Source organism: Cebus imitator, unplaced genomic scaffold (assembly GCF_001604975.1).
Source record: "Cebus imitator isolate Cc_AM_T3 unplaced genomic scaffold, Cebus_imitator-1.0 Scaffold682, whole genome shotgun sequence".
Lineage (NCBI taxonomy): Eukaryota > Metazoa > Chordata > Mammalia > Primates > Cebidae > Cebus > Cebus imitator.
In genome coordinates, this window is record NW_016107997.1 from 124,913 (window position 1) to 145,209 (window position 20,297).

General features: G+C 41.4%; 1 protein-coding gene across 2 annotated transcripts in view; it reads left to right on the forward strand.

Moving 5' to 3' along the window:
• Positions 1–20,297, forward strand: part of HOPX (HOP homeobox) — a 31,982-nt gene continuing 11,685 nt past the window's right edge. Inside the window, exon 1 of one of the 2 annotated variants that reach the window (XM_017518515.1) lies at positions 1–210. In XM_017518515.1, coding sequence (XP_017374004.1) covers positions 181–210 — 30 coding nt within the window. In that variant the 5' untranslated portion in view covers positions 1–180. Of the gene's footprint in view, positions 603–20,297 lie in introns of both variants that reach the window. The other variant, XM_017518516.1, reaches the window with a different exon arrangement.

The window sequence follows — 20,297 nt, forward strand, 5'->3', positions numbered from 1 at the left end:
GAAGGAGACCTAAAATTGTATCATCCTAGCCCAAATCTCTCCCTTTTAACTGTTCTTTATTTGTACATTCTGTGCCCAAAAGAAAACAACTTTTCATTAATTGGGCAATTGTCCAAACTCTTAACTTGGCATCCAGCCCACAGAGCTGTGAAATCAACCGCACCAGATCTACGCTTTGAAATGCAACATCTAACTGGAAACCCGTTCAAAGTAAGGAGGCGGGTGAAAAGACTCAGGGTCCCTTTTCTCTTCCCCGTCTTCTCTCAGCCACATCTCTCTTATCCAATCTTGGTGAAGAAGCTTGCTTGGCTAGGAGAGAGGTCAAGGATGAGAAGGTAGTGACCAGAAATTTCCATGAAACTCTCAGAGGTCCCAACCTGAACATCAAACCTGAATAACCAGGAGAGACATAACCTTGGCATACTTTGAGTCGTCTTCCTCCTGCCCATGCTGCAGGTTTTTCAGGTCCTTGCTCGAGCGTGCACTCACAGGCGTAAACAAACGTGCTCTCGCAGCCTGCGTCAGCCAGCCTCAGCTATTTAAGCAGGCTGGCATCAGCAAGCACAGCTTCCAAACCCAGCACTTGTCTTTGCCTCTTCCACGTAAGTACCTTTCAAAGGTCTGCCTTTTATGCAGAAGAATGAGTTTGTGTAGGAGCTAGACCAAAATACTCTCATTAACCGTATTTGCTCTTCTGTTGGAAAATGGTAGAGGTAAAAGGGAGAATAGGAATGAAAAGCTTACCCCCAAGGAGAAGCCAGAAAATGCTGCTGGGTGTAAGACATCAGCCTCTTATAAACAAATCTGCATGGAGTCGAGGGGAATTTAGAGGAAGGGGTGTCTGTGCTGGTCTTTTGGCCAGCAGGTGAGATGTTTTTCTTTCTCTCTCCTATTTCGGAAAGACAACTTTGAAACCAGCACTTGTGTGACTGTGTCGGATGCCTATGATTTTCTCATTAAGAAGCAGATTATTGTTACTCTACATCGCAGGCTTTTATCCAAAACCCAGACTTAATATCATTTTAAAATATGTTTTGTGTGTGACGTAGGGAAGTGAGGGAGGTGTCTTTGGATGGAGAAGTGGCTTGATTCTGAATTTGCAGTGCTGTTTATAGTTACTTCTGGCATTCACAATACTTATTTATAACAACAAAAACATTGTTTTTTTTTTTTTAAGATAAAAAGAGATCCCAGGCTCTGGGGTTTAGAGGAAATATTTGTGGTATCTGAGTGGCATCTAAATATTCAGGGTAAACTGTTAAGTAAAGTGGAGTAAGGTCATTGAATAAAAAGGTACAATCTATTGCATAGTTTAGAGGACAAACTCTTAAAGAAAAGAGGAATGCAAACAGTTCCCATGCAGTGGCACTGCCACGGGACAGGGCCCGGTAGTGTGTTTAGTTAAGTAGGGTTAAGTATAACCAGGGCAGGCAGAGAACAAAACAAAGGTGCTGGAGAGGAGGGAAGGGAGGAGAAGGGAGGAGCAGATAGTAAAAGATTTATAATTAGACATCAGAGTCACAAAAAGCAGATAAGAAATTATAAGGAATAGAGCAGGGCATTAATTCCATAGTCTATCCCTTTGTGTCAAGAATCTGGTGAAACCCAAGGGCCTTTTCCAGGTATTCATACCCTGCATCCTGAGCCTTTCCCTCCACCCCACACCCTAACCCACACCATGACTCTCACTTTCTGGACTCCTGGAAGTCCACGCACCCTAAATTAAACTCATGTGCTTATTTTTTAAACTGGGCTGAAGCTGCCGACTGAGGAGTCTCTCTGGAAGTGGTGGGGAGTTAAAAACCTTTAATACGGCAGGCACTTCTTGGCCACGAAACAGTTTTAAGTTCGTGAAGTTCTTATTTCAATCAAGCAAATAATGGGCTGTATCTGAGCAAAGATAAGTTGAGGGCCAAGAGGAAGAGAAAAGAAAAAGTGGATCCTATTCTCAAAGAGCTTGAAATCTAAAGTCCAGGGAGATAATTAGAAGTTATATCCAGGCACAAAATAGGATGTGTTAAGTGATTACATATGTATAAAATGATAGAAAATGCAAACTAATCTATAGCAAAAGAAAGACGATCCATGGTTACTTGGGAAGGTAGGGGCAGGAGAAAAAATGGTTGGGGGGATTTCCAAAGGGCACAGGAAACTTTTGGGTGATGGATATGTTCATTGTGACTGTGACTATTTCTTATATGGGAAGATTAATCAAATTGTATACTTTAAACATTCAGTATTATAACTGATTACCCCCAGCAAACAATACTTTAACAATATAATTTTTACTTTTCTCTCTCTCTCTCTCTCTCTCTCTATATATATATATATATATATATATACACAGAGTCTTGTTTTGTCACCAGGTGCCAGGCTGGGGTGGATTGGTGTGATCTCGGCTCCCTGCAAACTCCACCTCCCGGGTTCAAGCAATTCTCCTGTTTCAGCTTCCCGAGTAGCTGGGACCATAGGCGCGCACCATCACACCCAGCTAATTTTTGTATTTTTAGTAGAGATGGGGTTTCACCATGTTGGCCAGATGATCTCGATCTCTTGACTTCGTGATCTGCCCACCTCGGCCTCCCAAAATTTTTACTTTTTTGAGACAGGATCTCACTCTATCACCCAGGCTAGAGTGCAGTAAGTACCATGAACTCTGTCACTGCAGCCTCTGCCTCCCAGACTCAAGCAATCCTCCCACCTCAGCCTCCCACTCAGGAGGGACCATAGATGTGTGCCACCACACCCAGATAATTTTTTGTAGAGATGGGGTTTTGCCATGTTGCCCAGGCTGGTCTCAAATTCCTGAGCTTAAGCAATCTACCTGCCTTGGCCTCCCAAAGGGCTGAGATTACAAATGTGAGCCACTGTGCCTCACCAACAACATAATTTTTAAATAAGTAAAAGTGTTTCTAAAACTCAGCCTATGTAACATGCCAAACATAAAAGATGAGTATTTATGGGAAAAATTAATTCAATAAAGCATAGAGACCAGACAGTAAGGATCATAGACTTTTATAGAACTGGGAGAAGATTATCTAACCTAGTGTTTATGGGGCCTGGAGAACTTTAAAATTTAAAAAAATCAGCAACTTGAGTGGGGCACAGTGGCTCAGGCCTGTAACTCCAGCAGTTTGAGAGGCCGAGGTGGGTGGATTACCTGAGGTCAGGAGTTCAAGACCAGCTTGACCTACATGGGGAAAGCCCCATCTTTTTTATGAATACAAAAACTAGGCTGGGCATTGTGGCAGCTGCCTGTAATCCCAGCTACTTGGAAGGCTGAGGCAGGAAAATCGCTTGTACCTGGGAGACAGAGGTTGCGGTGAGCCAAGATCACGCCACTGCACTGCAGTCTGGGTGACAGAGCAAGACTCTGTCTCAAAAAAAAAAAAAGTGACTGGGCCCCACCTCTGATCAATTAAATCAGAATCCCTTGGGTGTGCAGCCCTGGCACTGGTTTTTAAAGTTCCCCAGGTGAGTCTAATGTGCAGCTAGGGATGAAAACCAGTGAAATCAAAATCATTCACTTGACAGATAAGGACAGTAAGGCCCAAAGAGAGGATGGGGATGGCCCTATGGCACCTGGCCACCAAGGCTGGGGGGAGGATGAGGCTGGGACGCTCAGGGAACACAGCAACAGAAGCTCAGAGGTAGTAGAGGAAGAGGCTTCTTCTGGGTCCTCAAAGCCACACTCCCAGCTCCAGCTAGGATAGGGTATCCAGCACCTTCCAAGCGAATCCATGGAACCCAGACATGCTCCGGGGCGGCAAGCTAGAAGAATTACTCAGGGCCTCCAAGGTGCATTATTAAAGGATTGTGTTGAGTGAGAAGAGATATTTCAAAACTAAAGCTTCCTTTTGTTCCTTATTAATATCTGGCATAAGCAGAGGATTAGAATTATTGAAAGGAATCTCAGTGTACACACCAGGCACTCCGCTCTGGGGGACAGCCAAGTTGCTCTTTCAAGAAATAGCATTGGCCGGGTGCGGTGGCTCAAGCCTGTAATCCCAGCACTTTGGGAGGCCGAGGCGGGTGGATCACGAGGTCAAGAGATCGAGACCATCCTGGTCAACATGGTGAAACCCCATCTCTACTAAAAATACAAAACATTAGCTGGGCATGGTGGTGCGTGCCTGTAATCCCAGCTACTCAGGAGGCTGAGACAGGAGAATTGCCTGAACCCAGGAGGCGGAGGTTGCGGTGAGCCAAGATTGCGCGATTGCACTCCAGCCTGGGTAACATGAGTGAAACTCCGTCTCAAAAAAAAAAAAAAAAGAAAAAGAAAAAGAAATAGCATGCGTGCGTTCCCAGCATCCGGATGAGTCTATCTGGCAGTACAGGGTCCTTTAATTAGGACTTCCAGGTCAGGCCCAGGCAAAAGCATGAGTGGGTGAAGTTCGTCTTTGTGACTTCTGTCCTTCCTGTCTACGGCTCTTGAGCTCTCTCTCAGCACCTATATGGGTGCAGGTGTTGGTTCAGAGGTGTCTGTGCGACCACAGAGCCTCACTGGCTCCACGCTGGCTGTGTTTCCAATGGGTCCTCATCTCCCCTTCAATCCAAATGTGGCACTTTCCAGGTCTCATTCTCTCAGGGCTTGTTTCATCCATCACTGGAAAACTAATTAAAGTTACGATGTTAACAGACAATAATTGTTTAATGAATTATGTCCCTCCTTGGTATATTAAGTAGGTTCCAGCAAGATCACATATCTAGGAGTTCTTTGAAATGTTATGTAAATATCGGTACTATTTGAATTTTAAAATGGGGCAATCAGGAGAATCAAAGTTTTATGCAAAATGTATCCTCCTATTGGTCAGAATTCCAAGCAACTTGCTGGGGAAAAAAATACCAAGATTGTGGGTTTTCAGTATAATTTTTCAAACCATATCCAGTAGACAACCATCTACAGATTGTGGGCACTGTTAGATTTCTTCTTCTGAATTAGTCCATTCTTTATCAATGCAGTCGAACTCATCAGAAGTAGCCGTATTTCCTGAGTCTTTCTGAAAAACGGAGAGCCACCTTAAGGTTACTATAATGGAGACAGAATGTCAAGAAATTCTGCTGATAGGGATTTTAAAATATTACCTGCTTCTTTCTTGGGAGCAGAAGGCTGGCACCAGCAGAGCAGCGTGGCTAGTCTGAGCGGCCAGGAGCCTCATTCTCTAGGGACCCAGTTTTGCAGCTGGGGCAGGTCCCCTCACCAAGTTAATGTGGCTGTGGACCCATTCCAGTACTTTTGTCCCATTTGAAAACCAGATTGCTGCAGCTCTTGAAAGCAAGTGGCAGCTGCCTGTGGCCAGTCCTGCCTCTGAAGAGGGGCGTGGCCGGGTGTGTAATTAGCATCTCTTCTGGGGAGGCAGAGTCTGCAGGCAGTTGGAGCCCAAAGCAGCCTGCAGCCAGAGGACACATTTTGGGAGCAGCAGTGGGGAGGAGAGAGAGAAGGCGAGCTCCATCCTGAGCCCCTGGGAGCCCTGGCACTCTAGCTCTGGGGAAAGGATTAGGCCGTTGGCATCAGGGTAGCAGTCAACACCAGTTTAATGTCCCTGTTTGGAAGGCAAATGCTTTTTCCTGTCATTCGGAGTTTCTCCAAAATTTAAGAACAAAGAAAAATGAATGACAAATTTTCATGACTGATAAACAAGTTTGTATGACTGATAGAATTTCTTCCTTCCTTGGATGACTTTTCTTTCAACATTTCCCCTTCATATTCATTTCCAAATTCTCTCATTATACAATGACTTAGGTCAAGAGGTCACTTGGACATTTTAAGGCTGTATTATGACTTAACAGCTTAATTTCTGGATGCTGTTGATGGCTTCCTTAGAATTTTTGTTGTTGTTGAGATGGAGTTTCACTGTCACCCAGGCTGGAGTGCAGTGGCACAATCTTGGCTCACTTCAACCTCTGCCTCCCAGGCCCAAGCCATCCTCCCACCTCAGCCTCTAGAGTAGCAGGGACCATAGACATGTACCACCACCCCTGGCTAATTTTTTGTAGTTTTGGTAGAGACAGGGTTTCACCATGTTGCCCAGGCTGGTCTCAAACTCCTGAGCTCAAACGATCTGTCCACCTTGGCCTCCCAAAATGCTGGCATTGGAGGTACGAGCCACCGCACTCAGCCGGTTTCCTTCAACTTTTAAAACGTCAAATGAATAGGGACAGTGGACAGGGCTAAGGAAAGAGGACATTGTTGGCAGAGGGTGACCTGTGGCTTGGAGTGGTTTATAAAGCAGTAACCTGCCCTTTTAAAAACCAACACCTGAGGATCCTGAAGCAGCCCTTGTGTTGTCCTGGACCACAGCCATCCTGCACACTCCTTGGGGCATCACCTGGCAGTGGGGAACAGGTTCGACAGAGGGGCAACAAGCCCGATGCTGCAAACAGAAGGCTCATGTCTCCTGGCGCAGGAGGTGCATGTGTCTGCTGTCTTCCCGGGCCAGGGTCCTGATGTGTTTTTGGCTTTCCGGTGTTGTTGAGTTTGAACACACAGTGCAGCCAAGCAGGTGCAGGTTAGGCTCTCCTTTTTAGGTGCTGGGAAAGTGCCTCCCTCTACCTTTTGCAATATGCTGAACAATCTTCCCCAGAACTCCAGGCTGAGCTATCTCCTCCCAGGGAAGCAGAGGACAGGTCTGTCCTCTGCAGGAATCTGGGTCCTATTTTCTCAGCTGTAATGGAATTTTTAAGCAGCTGTGAGCCTGAAAGATTCGTTGTCCCAGTGGAATTATTAATAGCACCCCCTTTTACTCTAAAAAATACCTGACCTGAGCAATAAACTATATGGTCATCTGTGAGTGCAATCCATGACGATTCAAGATCATAAAGTGACTTGCTGGGAATCCCAGGATAAGTTGGTGTCTGAGCTGGCTCTTGAACCCAGGCAGCCCCAGGCCTCGTTCTGACCTCTGTACCAAGTCATTTACTCTCCCTGTGACTCAGGGTTCCTGCGGGAAGCATTGTATCCCCCCCGCCCAGGCTGAGAACTCGTATGTTTATGTTGGCTAAACCAAAAAGAAGTTCGGTATAAATGTCGGCAGTTCAAGGAATTGTTTATCACAAGATCAGATTACTCTGATATTTGCTTCAGGCTCTTATTAGCTCATGGCCATATTTAGGTAGCAACAGAAGCTCTTCTAAATGTAAAAAAGTTAGCTGGGCATGGTGGTTTGTGCCTATAATCTCAGCAGTTTGGGTGGCAGAGGTGGGAGGACTGCTTGAGCCTCATTGTTGCATTTTTTTTTTTTTAATTAGCCAGATGTGGCAGCACACACTTGTAGTTTTAGCTGTTTGGGAGACTGAGGTGGGAAGATTGCTTGAGACCAGAAGTTTGAGGCTGCAGTGAGTTATGATCATGCCACTGCCCTCCAGTCCAGACAACAGAGCAAGACCCCATCTCTAAAATAAATAAATAAAAAGTAGAGAAGTTGATTTTACCCATCTCCACATAATTTCTTGTAATTTGCTTCTGGTAGTTTTGATAAAATGTGACCTAACATGAAAACTCTGCCAGACTTTTTACAAATGATCTATTCTGTCCTTGCATGTTTAGAACAAAATGAAACAAAAACTTGATGCAGACATTGATTGGTTGTAATTTCTTACAACCAGTGTATACTGGGCAGGAAGCTAGCGGTAGCCACTCTGACTGTTCGATCTAGTCATTCCATCTAGGATCATGAGGAAAATTTCCTGGATTCTTAAGGTCATGAGAGATCTGCTTAGGTAGTCTAATCATTGTTGCTGACGTGTTTTTATTTTCTTCCTGTGTGGCTTCCCCCCAAGGAAATGTACATAAACAACCCTCCTTAGCATTGATATCCCCATCAACCCTTTCCAAATTTTCAGTTTGCTGGCACGCAGGAGCGAAATCTGTTTTACAAAAAACTTTAATTCAGTCGCTAATATTGAATTCAATAACTAATGTTGGAAGTATCTATTACTTTATTATGTATGCCCTACCCTCTTCCTGGGAAGTAGATTACCATCTTTGGAGATGACTGGAACTGGGATTTATGAAGCAGAAATGAAGAAAGCAGGAGCTACCCCTACTTTCATTAACACATTGTACCTGGCTCAGGGTTCCACAGTTGAAAAGAGAGGAGAGTGCTTGAAACTAACTCAACAGTTAAACAATAGTTGACTAAACAATAGTAAAATAGTAAAATTAGGCTCATGCCTGTAATCCCAGCACTTTGGGAGGACGAGGCAGGCGGATCACCTGAGGTCAGGAGTTCAAGACTAGCCTGGCCAAGATGGTGAAGAGAGATAGGAGTCTCTACCAAAAATCCAAAACTGAGCTGAACATGTTGGTGCGTGCCTGTAATCCAGCTACTCAGGAGACTGAGGCAGGGGAATTGCTTGAACCGGAAAGTGAAGGCTACAGGGAGCTAAGATCACAGCACTGCACTCCAGCCTTGGTGACAGAGTGAGACTCTGCCAAAAAAAATAAAAATAAAAAAAAAAAAAAAAAAAAAAAAATCAGATCTATAAGGAACAGCAGAAAGACCTGATGTGATTTATCTTGGACAAGAGAAAGCTACGGAGCCATTGAATGATGGTATTGAAAATCATGGAAGGAGGTCATGGAGGTCAATGACCTTTTGAGGAAAAGGTTTTAAGCCCAAGGGTTGCGGGGGCTGCACTATAAAGGACATTAAATAAGCCATGAAGTATTCTTTCATTATACAAAAAATATGGTGGAAAGAATTAAGTATACCTGAAAGATGGGGCAGTCCATCAATCTTTTAATTTTTTAAGCCTTTTTGTTTGTTTGTCTTTAGGCCTATGATGAGTTCACATAGTCCTAAATTAATGGCATACACGCCCCTCTTAGGTTTTATAACTCATTCCATTTCTCCTGCTCTCCCACTCTCCCTCCTTTCTTTCTTTCTTTTCACTGAGCACTGTAATTTTAAGGTCTATCTATGTTCTTGATGATATTTCTAATGCATGATGATCAATAGTCTGTTAATTGTATGTATCTTTCACTTATTAACTCCTCCAGTAATGGACATCTCTCTTGCCTCCAATTCTCTGAAATGATGCCGTAATGAATATTCTCATGTATATGTTCTACCACCCTTTAGATCTGGTTGGTGGGAAATAGAGGAAGGGAAAGGAGTGGGCTAGAAGGCTTATGTTTTCTTTACACAATATGGAATATTGAACTGTCCATGATAAAAGGAGACATAACGTAACCAGTTCTGGTTTAGGATTTCAAACATTTAGAAGTTTCTACAGGTTCCCTTGTACTTTAATAAGAGATTGAGTGACAAATAGTTTTCTGGAACTAAAAGAGCACGATCTTCAGTATTCTCCCTTCTCAATATAATTTTCTTTTCTTTCTTTCTTTATTTAAATTTTTTTTAGCCAATCAGGCCAGGTGAAGTGGCTCACACCTGTAATTTCAGCACTTTGGGAGGCTGAGGTGGGTGAATCACCTGAGCTCAGGAGTTCAAGACCAGCCTGGCCAACATGGTGAAAATTTGTCTCTACTAAAAATACAAAAGTTAGCCAGGCATTGTGGTGCACGCCTGTAGTCCCAGCTACTCGGGGGGCTAAGGCAGGAGAACTGCTTGAGCCCGGCAGGCAGAGGTGCAGTGAGCCAATATCAATGCCACTGCACTCCAGCCTGGGTGGCAGAGAGAGACTCCATCTCAAATAATAATAATAATAATAATAATTTTTTAGCCTGTCAAATTTAGCAGTGTGGAATTGCATTCAATGTCATTTTCTTTTCTTTCATTCTCTTTTTTTTTTTAGACAAAGTTTTGCTCCATCACTCAAGCTGGAGTGGAGTGGCACCATCTCAGCTCACTGTAACCTCCACCTCTTGGGTTCTAGCGATTCTCATGCCTCAGCCTCTAGAGTAGCTGGGATTACAGGCGTGTGCCACCACCTCTGGCTAATTTTTGTATTTTTAGTAAAGACGGAGTTTCACCATGTTACCCAGGCTGGTTTCAAACTCCTGGCCTCAAGTGATACTCCCACCTCGGCCTCCAAAAGTGCTAGGATTACAGGCATGAGCCACCACACCCAGCTAAATGTCGTTTTCTTAAACTTGACTTTATCAAACTAGAAGCATTTTATTTCTCGATATTGGTCATTGATTACCCAGAGAAAGCAAATGAAATGTTCTAAGAAATCTTATTAGTCATGAGGTTGAGTGAAGTTTCTAAAATGTTTTGCCATTTTAATGATTGCAAAACCTGATGTCATTCAGTTGCCCAATTATATCCTGAGTCACTGGGAAAGCTATATTAGAACCTTAATAATGGTACCTTGTATTTAGTTAGTGTTGATAATTTATAGGCCCATTCATAAACATAATCCACCTCATTGAATCCTACAGCACTGTGTGATAGGTGGGGCAGGATAATACCTTCAATAGTAAATGAAGAAATGGAGGTCTAAAGCAATTAAGAAAGTTGTCCAAAGTTACTTGGAGACTATGTAATAGAGCTGGCAAGAGACTCCAGGTCTTCTGAAGCTTCACTCAGTCTCTTTCTGCAGTATCATGGCTGATGCTCAGAGAAGCAATCTATTGTAGATTCAAAGCTATTCCCTGAGCTGGACATTCTAGCGTATCTCTGTCCTTTTCAATTATTTCATGGCATTAATGAGCCGGCTAAAGCTGCTATTTGTCCTATTAGCTGAACACCTGCTCATCAAAACTACTCAACTGGGGAAAAAAATCAGGTCCATACCACTGAATAGCATGGCCACAAGCAGCATGGGTGACTGGACTTTGGCATAATTTGGAGCTCTGCAAGGTACCAGCTGTGGATCATTTTATCCGTGACCTAATTATAGTCATAAAATAAGAATGGTAGTTGGACCATTAAAATAATAATCTATTAATATATATTTGTGCAAAGAGACAATTCCATTCTCCCAAAGACTATTTTCTGGACTTTTCAAAATACACACCTAACCTGAGGAAGTTCTGCCTACTTGCATTAGACAGGGCACAATGGCCTAAGGAAAGGCATAGGATTGGGCAGCCTAAAAATCTACTGACGGGGCATGAGCAACACCATGCAGGTCTCTAATGTATCTGACTATGGAATTTGAGCTCAGGCAAAAATACTGTAGACCCAGTATATATTTTCAAAAAAAACTAATCATGATGTCACATCTGCAGAATTACAAATGAACAGTTCTTTTCAGAGTGAGGCACTGGGTATGAGAACATTTTTAGAAATAACATTTTAATGTTCTAAGTGATCAGATGTCTACAGAGCAATATGACAGTTTTATCTACTTGATTCTCCATTGCGTGTGTAGCTTATCAGTATTTGATTTTTATTTATTTATTTATTTATTATTTTTTGCACCCAGGCTGGAGTGCAATGGCGCGATCTCGGCTCAACCTCTGCCTCCCAGGGTCAAGCAATTCTCTTGCCTCAGCCTCCTGAGTAGCAGGGATTACAGGGGCCTACCACCATACCTGGCTAAGTTTTATATTTTTAATAGAGACAGAATTTCACCATGTTGGTCAGGCTGGTCTTGAACTCCTGACCTCAGGTGATCTGCCTGCCTCAGCCTCCCAAAGTGCTGGGATTACAGGTGTGAACCACCACGCCTGGCCTAATTAGATTTTTTAAAAATACAAGACTGATTTCTACCATCAGCATTTAAGTTTCTGAGCACTCTTCCTCTTCCATGCAACAAATACATCTCCTTATCCTTCAGTGTATTGAGCTAGTTAATATTCTCCCTAACAAAACATAAGAAGATAAATGGGCAACCAAAAATTAATAACATACTTCAAAACACAAAAGGAATATTTATTAGCTGTTATTTAACTTATTTGGGCCATTTTTCCTCTCTACAAACTATTTAGAAAGTTGATCCTTTTGTTATTTGCTTCCAAGCTTAGTAGTACACATTTCTCTTCTGGTTTAAAGGTTATCTTTAGAAAATATTGAGACTTTTCCCCCATATCAGAAATCTATTTGCCTCATTTATTGGTGTATTAGGACAATAGACATTGTCAAAGAGATTTGATAATTCAACTTGTTTGACTAATCTGCCCCCTTCTCTATTATCTGGTTTGAAAAGCCCTGAGCGCGTGGCTGTGCCCCACAGAAATCTCTAGAACAAAGTGTTTTTGTTTCTCTGTTTATATTTGATCACGGGACTGACTCTGTTGGAGATGTAATGGATATTCGCACTTTCTAAGCATCAGCACAACCATAGCGACAATAACCAAAGCAGGCAGAGGCCCAAGCACAACTCAATCTACCAGACAGATTCCTACCCTACGTATTCAAAGTGCAATAAAAATGAAAGATCAAGAAATTTGAAGCTAAAATGTTTCCTCTTCCCTTTAACCGTAGAGCTGCAACAGTATGTGTTTTCAAGAGTACAGAACAGCCTCCTGTTCATTACTGTGGTTAAGTATATGTTGTTCTGTCCTCCAAGACCCTAACAGATCTGCATTTTGCTAATCTATAACAGCAGTAGCAGTACCTAGGATCAACAGGAGCATTTTTACTATTCTGTACCTAAGAAGTGAGACATTTAACATTTTATGTATAATAAGGGGACTAGATGTCCAGGTTTGCCTGGGACACTTCTGATGTATGCCTGTTGTGCTGGTGTAATGGACACATGCCACCTGCATACAGGTGGACCTGTACATACCTGTACCTGGCTACATCGAAGTCGCACTATAAATCTGTACAGTCCTCAACAGTTCCTTGAAACCCTCTTCAATATCTGCACCAAAACCTCATTTCCCTAAGCAAGATTTTAATTCAAACTACATTTTCTTAAGTATTTTATTTTAAATAACTTATTAAATTTCATCAGGATATTTCAATAGGATCATTTTCTACTTTTTTCCATTACAGATATAAAGCATTTTAGTATATAAATAATCTTTAGTGGGTTAGCCTGGGATCCTGTCTACAACTTATAATATTCTTTCTTGAGAAAACTTTTTCTGAATTCATAACATTCATTGTAGAGCTAGACTAGACCTTTAGAAAAGCAACCTGTTTACAAAATGGAGGACTCCTATCAGGAGATTATGGAAATGGAATTGCCTTCTTTCATTTGCTCATTATTTCTACGAATGTAGACTAAATACTCCACTTATTTCATAGTACATTCAAAGAAGAAACCTGAGGTTTTATGAGCATCTTTGACCATTTCCCCAGGTTTCCATATACAAGATTACAACACGAGTTGGGCTATCAATGAAAAGAACTCAGTGCATATGCAGAGTTTTATGTCCAGGGTTGACTAATGATTCATTCACTGCTGGAAGTCATTCACAGACACCCTTTCCTCCAATAGCTTTTCATAATATCTTCCTGTTTTCAGTAAGTGGCTACAGAAAGTCTGGACCACTGAGAGATTTGTTTCAACATTTCAGGAGGATCCTTAATTCAACAAAACTCTGTACCTCTAGGGATTAAGTGGTAGCAATCATCAGTAAGCTCCAGCTGGTCTGGTTGAAGCCAGCCTTTCTATTCTATGAGGTGGTGTAACTTTTCTTGTTTGTATTCTGTATTATTCACATAATGCCATCTTTCAATGATGTCTGCACCAATTAAAGAAGAGCAAGTGAGAAGGAAAGCCAGCCTGGCTGGTGGTGCCAGTGGTTTTAACTGAAATCACTGGCTAATTCATTGAGGCAGGGCAGAACCATGTGTGGTCACCAACACCGAGAAACATGCCACAGGGAGGGAAACACTCAGACTGGCCCCACCCCATGGGGAGCCAGGGCAGACACAAGGCACTGCCTTCCTTCTATTCTATTGTTTGAGCCATCTGGCTCTATTGCCCCTTTTACCACAACTTCCCATCAAGGATCTGCTGTCTGCGGAGCTATTTGGTGCAAAGAGGAAAGATTAGGAACATGGATGCAGAAGTTAGATTTTCTGGGTTTGGTCTCTGCTCTATCACATACTAGATTTGTGATTTGGAGAAAACTGTATCCATCTCCTTGGGAAAGGTATATAGGTTTCCATCTATATAAGTGTCTACATGTGTAAAATGAAAATTATAAGAACACATAGTGTTGCTGCTCCTCTGATGATAAAATGAATGAATGCATCTAAGGCACTTAGGCACAGAGTAATTATTCAATAAATATGTTGTTGCTGTTTTTATAATAACAGAGGATGGGTTTCTGTAGGTGATTCAGCAATAGGAATCAACTCTGAGTTGTTTGGGGGCACTGAGGATGGTATCAAAAGGCTAGAGAGTTATTTTCTCCAATTTTACATTTTGGGTAGTCCTTGTTGAACACAGAGCAGTCTTGTACCAAGTTATCCTAAATCAAGTCATGTCAAATGCCATTGGTTAGGTTCTGTTCAACGGGCATCCAAGGAGCACCTGTTAAGTACCAGACTCTCCTAATGAATACTGGGGAGATTTAAATGTGTAAGAAATGACACAGCCCCCAAAGGAGAGCATATAATTTAGTGGGGAAGACAGGCCCATGAACAAATTATTTCAAAACAATTTCAGCCAGGTGCAGTGGTTCATGCCTATAATCCCAGCACTTTGGGAAGCCAAGGCATGAGGACCGTGCTGAGCTCAGGAGTTTGAGACCAGCCTGGGCAACATAGCAAGATCCTATCTCTACTAAAAATAAAGAAAATCAGCTGGGGGTGGTGGTGCTCACATGCAGTCCCACCTACTCAAGAGGCTGAGGTGGGAAGATCTTTTGAGCTCTGCGGTTGAGACTGCAGTGAGCCATGACTGGGCCATTGCACTCCAGACTGGGTAACAAAGCAAGACCCTGTCTCCAACAAAACACACAAAGAATTTCCATTACTCTCTTAGGCCATGACAATCTCAAAAAATTGACTCACCAATTTATAAAATATTTGTTCCTGCTTGTTATCAATTTCCTCACTACTCATCTTCTGTCCTATTAATGTCTCCTCACGAACAGATGAGAGAGGATAAACTGGGGAGTGGTGGTGAGGACGGAGCAGAGAAATTATTATTTTAGTGAAAATGCTAACAACTACATACAAACCAATGCACAGTGTACAAGTACATAATGAGAAAATATGCATAAGACATCACATCCCTCCCTGCCATGCCATTCTTGAGCAAATCCATGCAGGGATACATTTTATGATCAAGCAACATACCCGACATTTGACTTTTTTAAAGGGGTCTAATTTCAACCATTGTGCTTCAACATTCCAGAAAGACAACAGATTGTAACCCAGAAGGAATGAAATTTATAAGCTCTTCCTCTACCGGTTTGCCACCCAGGGAATACTTTACTAAAATCCTAACTCATAGCTATTTAAAGAACAGTAATATCAGGCCGAGCATGGTGGCTCATGACTGTAATCCTAGCACTTTGGGAGGCTGAGGTGGTCGGATCACTTGAGGTCAGGAATTTGAGACAAGCCTGGCCAACATGGCAAAACCCCGTCTTTACTAAAAAAAACAAAAAAATTAGCCGGGAGTGGTAGCACATGCCTGTAATCCCAGCTTCTAGAGAGGCTGAGGCAGGAGAATCACTTGAACCCAGGAGGTGTAAATTGCAGTGAGCTGAGATCACATCATTGCACTCCAGTCTGGGCAACAGAGTGAGACTCCATTTCAAAAATTAATAATATCTTCTGAGCAAGCACTTTACAGTTGAGAGACATGTTCCCTATAATAACATCATAAGAACTTTACTAGAAAGCTGTGAACTAGGCAGAGGTAGACATTGTTATATTCCTTCTTTACATAAATGAAATGGAGGCTGGAGAAAGTGACATTTCAGGTAATTAGTACGGAATACTTCTCATTATTTGACCTTCTTTCTATATTAATTCCAATTTCATTTTGTTCTTAATTCTACCGTGTTTCTAAAACAGAGTGTGGTTCCTAAGGCAAGAAGAAAGCCAACCTAGAAAGGAGGACCTGGGAAATACAAAGCTGGTTTAGCAATCACATAGAGCACCTATAAAAGCACACACCATATATGCAGAACTGAAAAATCTAAAAAGACAGCACTTTGTATTTTTAAGAGATGGATTAACTACTGAGACATATACCATCCCGTAGCAGGGCTGAAACATCAAAAACCAAACCTGATGACACCTTGACCTGACAAAACTTGCAGGAATAAGAGGTACTTAGGAGGGTGTGGTCACTGGTGACCAGTGGGAATGGCATGAATTCAAGTATAGTTGTCATCTCTGTCTTCCTGCCTCATCAAGTCAAGTGCAGCATGTTCTAGGAGAACAGCATGCTTGCTTGTCCTGAATTAGCAAGTGGTTCGGTATGTACCTGTAACTGTTACATGAGGTCAAAAGTTAAGAGCTCAGACTTTACAGAACAAAGGAACAACCTGCACAAATTGTCTGCATTTCAATGGACTCTTGTGAAAAATGGAATCAGGACAAAACTTGAAAGATTTCATTATCTTTATTACCTTATGTCAAGTAGATGTTAGGGCTTTTAAAGAGATGCATAAAAGTCTGAAAGAATGCCGCCCCAGTAGCCAAGGTCATGAAGCAGGAGAAGGTTGACAATGGCCTGTCCCCCAGTGAGAAAGAAAACACTGGCTGCCTCCAGTCCCAACTCTTCACTAAAGGGACACATGATGATTAAGTTAGAGCTTTAAGATTCAAATAGGTGATTTGGTGATAGCTTAGAACCTCTGATATCAGTAGGCATGAGAAGAATATATTTGCGGGGCTGGCACAGTGGCTCATGCCTGTACTCCCAGCACTTTGGGAAGTGGAGGCAGGCAGATCACTTGAGGTCAGGAGTTCGAGACCAGCCTGGCCAACATGGCAAAACCCCGTCTCTACTAAAAATACAAAAATTAGCAGTAGTGGTGGTGTGCACCTGTGATCCCAGCTTCTCAGGAGGGTGAGGTAGGAGAATCGCTTTTACTAGGGAGGCAGAGGTTGCAGTAAGCCAAGATCACACCACTGTACTCCAGCCTGGAAAACAGAGTGAGACTCCATCTGAAAAAATAAAAAAAAGAAAATAATATATTTGGATGAATAAATCAATCTTGATGCTTATGAAATCAAGAGCCTTTGCTGCTACAGCTAGAATAAAAGGTAGAATTCTGAGTCTTTCTCTGATCCTGTAGACAAATTAATGTTTTTTAAAGAAACCTGAAAACAGAACTAATTCCATTCTGATTTCTAAGCGAGGATTGTGAGAGAAATGATAATAACTAATATCAAACTACTTTTGAACTGGCTGTCAGCTGTCTAAACATTTAAGCACATTATTTGAATTTACATGTATATCCTTTTTTAAACCCACAGCCTAAGAGTTTTCTGTTACACTTTCTTTTCATTTTTCTTTTATACTTTCTGTCCATCTCTCCCTTATTTCCTCTTCTTTAATTAGTCATTTTCAATCTATGTCTGTGGTTCATTTGGAGACTGATATTTACTTTTGTGGGAGGGATCAATAATACGGCTAACATATTTTAAAGTGCAAAAACAAATCCTGACTCCCAGGAGTTCTGTAGAAGGGGAAATGGTAACATTTTTAGCATGACACAGACAAAAGGTCTTAGTAATTAGTTTTCCATACATTTTATTTGTATTGTTCTTGGCGACCAATGGAAATAACTGGGCTAGCCTGGAAACAGCATCCATAACTCTCACAAAATATCTCCACTCCCCTTTTGGGCTGCAACGGGAAATACTTCTACACAGTAAACAGCAAACATGTGGAAACTTTTAGCCCCAAGATGTCATGCAGGCTGAAAACATAAATAGCTTCAAGAAGGCGTAGATACTATTCATGGATAAAAAGAATACAAAACAACTTTGGCAAAAACTAACTTTGACCTACAAGTGTTGATGAGGATTTGGAGCAAAGGAAATAGTATACACTGACGGTCAGGGGGTAGTTTTGTTCAACAACTTTACAAAACAAGTTGATATTATATTGTAAAGCTAGACAGCACACACCCTATAAACCAGCAGTTCTACCTCTACTGTATATCCTAGAGAAATCCTCATAGGCTTCAGACGGCATGTACAATAATGTTCAGAGAGGCAATGTTCAAATAGAAAAAAAAAAAAAAAAAAGGCCGGGCGCGGTGGCTCAAGCCTGTAATCCCAGCACTTTGGGAGGCCGAGGCGGGTGGATCACAAGGTCAAGAGATCGAGACCATCCTGGTCAACATGGTGAAACGCCGTCTCTACTAAAAAACTACAAAAAATTAGCTGGGCATGGTGGTGCGTGCCTGTAATCCCAGCTACTCAGGAGGCTGAGGCAGGAGAATTGCCTGAACCCAGGAGGCGGAGGTTGCGGTGAGCCGAGATCGCGCCATTGCACTCCAGCCTGGGTAACAAGAGCGAAACTCCGTCTCAAAAAAAAAAAAAAAAAAAAACAAAAAACAACCTAGAGCTCCACCAGTAGGAAAAGACATCTACTACATAAATTGTATATTCACAAAATGGAAACAGCATTGAATATGAATGAACTTCTCTATACACAGAATGTGGATGAGTTCTGGAAACACTGTTAAGTGAAAAAAGCAATTTATAGAAAAATTATATATGGTATGACACCATTTTTGTACAAATGAAGAGCAAAACTAAAAAAAAAAAAAAGGTTCTCTTAGGGATCTATACATATGTGATAGAAATAATTTAAAGGGCAGTGGCATACCTCCAATCCCAGTTATTCGGGAGACTGAGACCTGAGGATCACTTGAGCCCAGGAGTTACAGTGAGCTGTGATTGCACCACTGCACTCCAACCTGAGGGAGACAGTGAGACCCTGTCTCTAAAAATTAAATTGAAATGAAAAGCAAAGGAATTATTAATACAAAATTCAGAATTGTGTTTTTTTCTGGGGGCAGGTCAGCAAGGGGATGGGACTCAGGGAGAAGAATAGATAGCTTCCATAGTCTTGGTAATGCTTTAATTCTTAAATTGAGCGAGGTTCACTAGTGTTTATTTAATTAATTTATGCTTCATAACTTACATGTACATTACATCTATCCACTTGATACCTAAAAGTGTTTGCATGAAAAATGAAAATATTTACTTCCCTAATCTTCTAAGTAGTCTTGGAAAACAACTCTCATACTTTTCCAAAAATGTTATTTGGTATCAATAATCAAATAAAACTTTAAGCAAGGTGGACCAGCTGATCTGATTGAGGACATTTTTATATAGGGAAAATTTTTTTTCAAATCCCAAAGTAATAAATGCTTATTATCGAAAATTTGAAAAAGCAGAAAAATATAAAGAAGAAAATGTTTTAGATTATCCATAGTTACACGTAGATATAACCCACTGTTAGCATTTTGTGGGATTTCTCTCCAGTTTTCTAAAATATGTAAAATTGAAATCAATAGAGCATTTTAAAATGCATTTTCCTATTTAGATTTGGGATCTTGTTCCCGTAAAGGTAGCAGTGATGCTATGTATTTGGGATGTATTCAGAGGAATGTTCAGTTCTAAGTTCTATTAAATATGTTTGGTGAGTAAATAATAATTTAAATTTTAGCATTTCCCTCATTGGGAAACTTAAGGAATTAGAGAACAATCATACTTAAGATTGCCAAATCTCTTCCATTGGGATTTCTGGCTTCTAAGTCATTTACTTGAAATATGTGTGATGAAGTGGAAGGAGTTTTCCTTCTGATGATTTGCTTTCTTAAACTCTGATCTCAACACACGAATGCATGAGTGATCTCAACACAGAATGCATATTTCTGAAAGGTTTTTAAAAGTGTTTTATTTCATTTCTGAACTTTTTTCTTTTGCTAATTTATAATTTTGAAGGCATTTTCCCCATTTCTGACCACATATACAAAAGATTAATAGCATTAGGTTTAAATTAGTCACTTCAATATCTACTTCTTTTTTTTTTTTTTTTTGGTACAGAGTTTGCTCTTGTTGCCCAGGCTGGAGTGCAATGGCACAATCTCAGCTCACCACAACCTCCGCTTCCGGGTCTCAAGGAATTCTCCTGCCTCAGCCTCCCGAGTAGCTGGGATTAGAGGCATGTATCACCATGCCCCATTAATTTTGTATTTTTAATAGAGACAGGGTTTCTCCATGTTGGTCAGGCTGGTCTCGAACTCCCGACCTCAGGTGATCCTCCCGCCTCGGCCTCCCAAAGTGCTGGGATTACACTCATGAGCCACCACATCCAGCCTCCAATATCTACTTCTAAAAGCTTATTCTTTTAAAACAACTTCAACCTACCATCTACTTAAATGTTAAGATGATATACAGCATTAGAGCAGGCATAAGGCATAAGAATATGTATGATTGATTTTAATGATTAAGTTGCAAATCTTTTAAGAGCTGAAATACTTTTTGTGTCTCTCC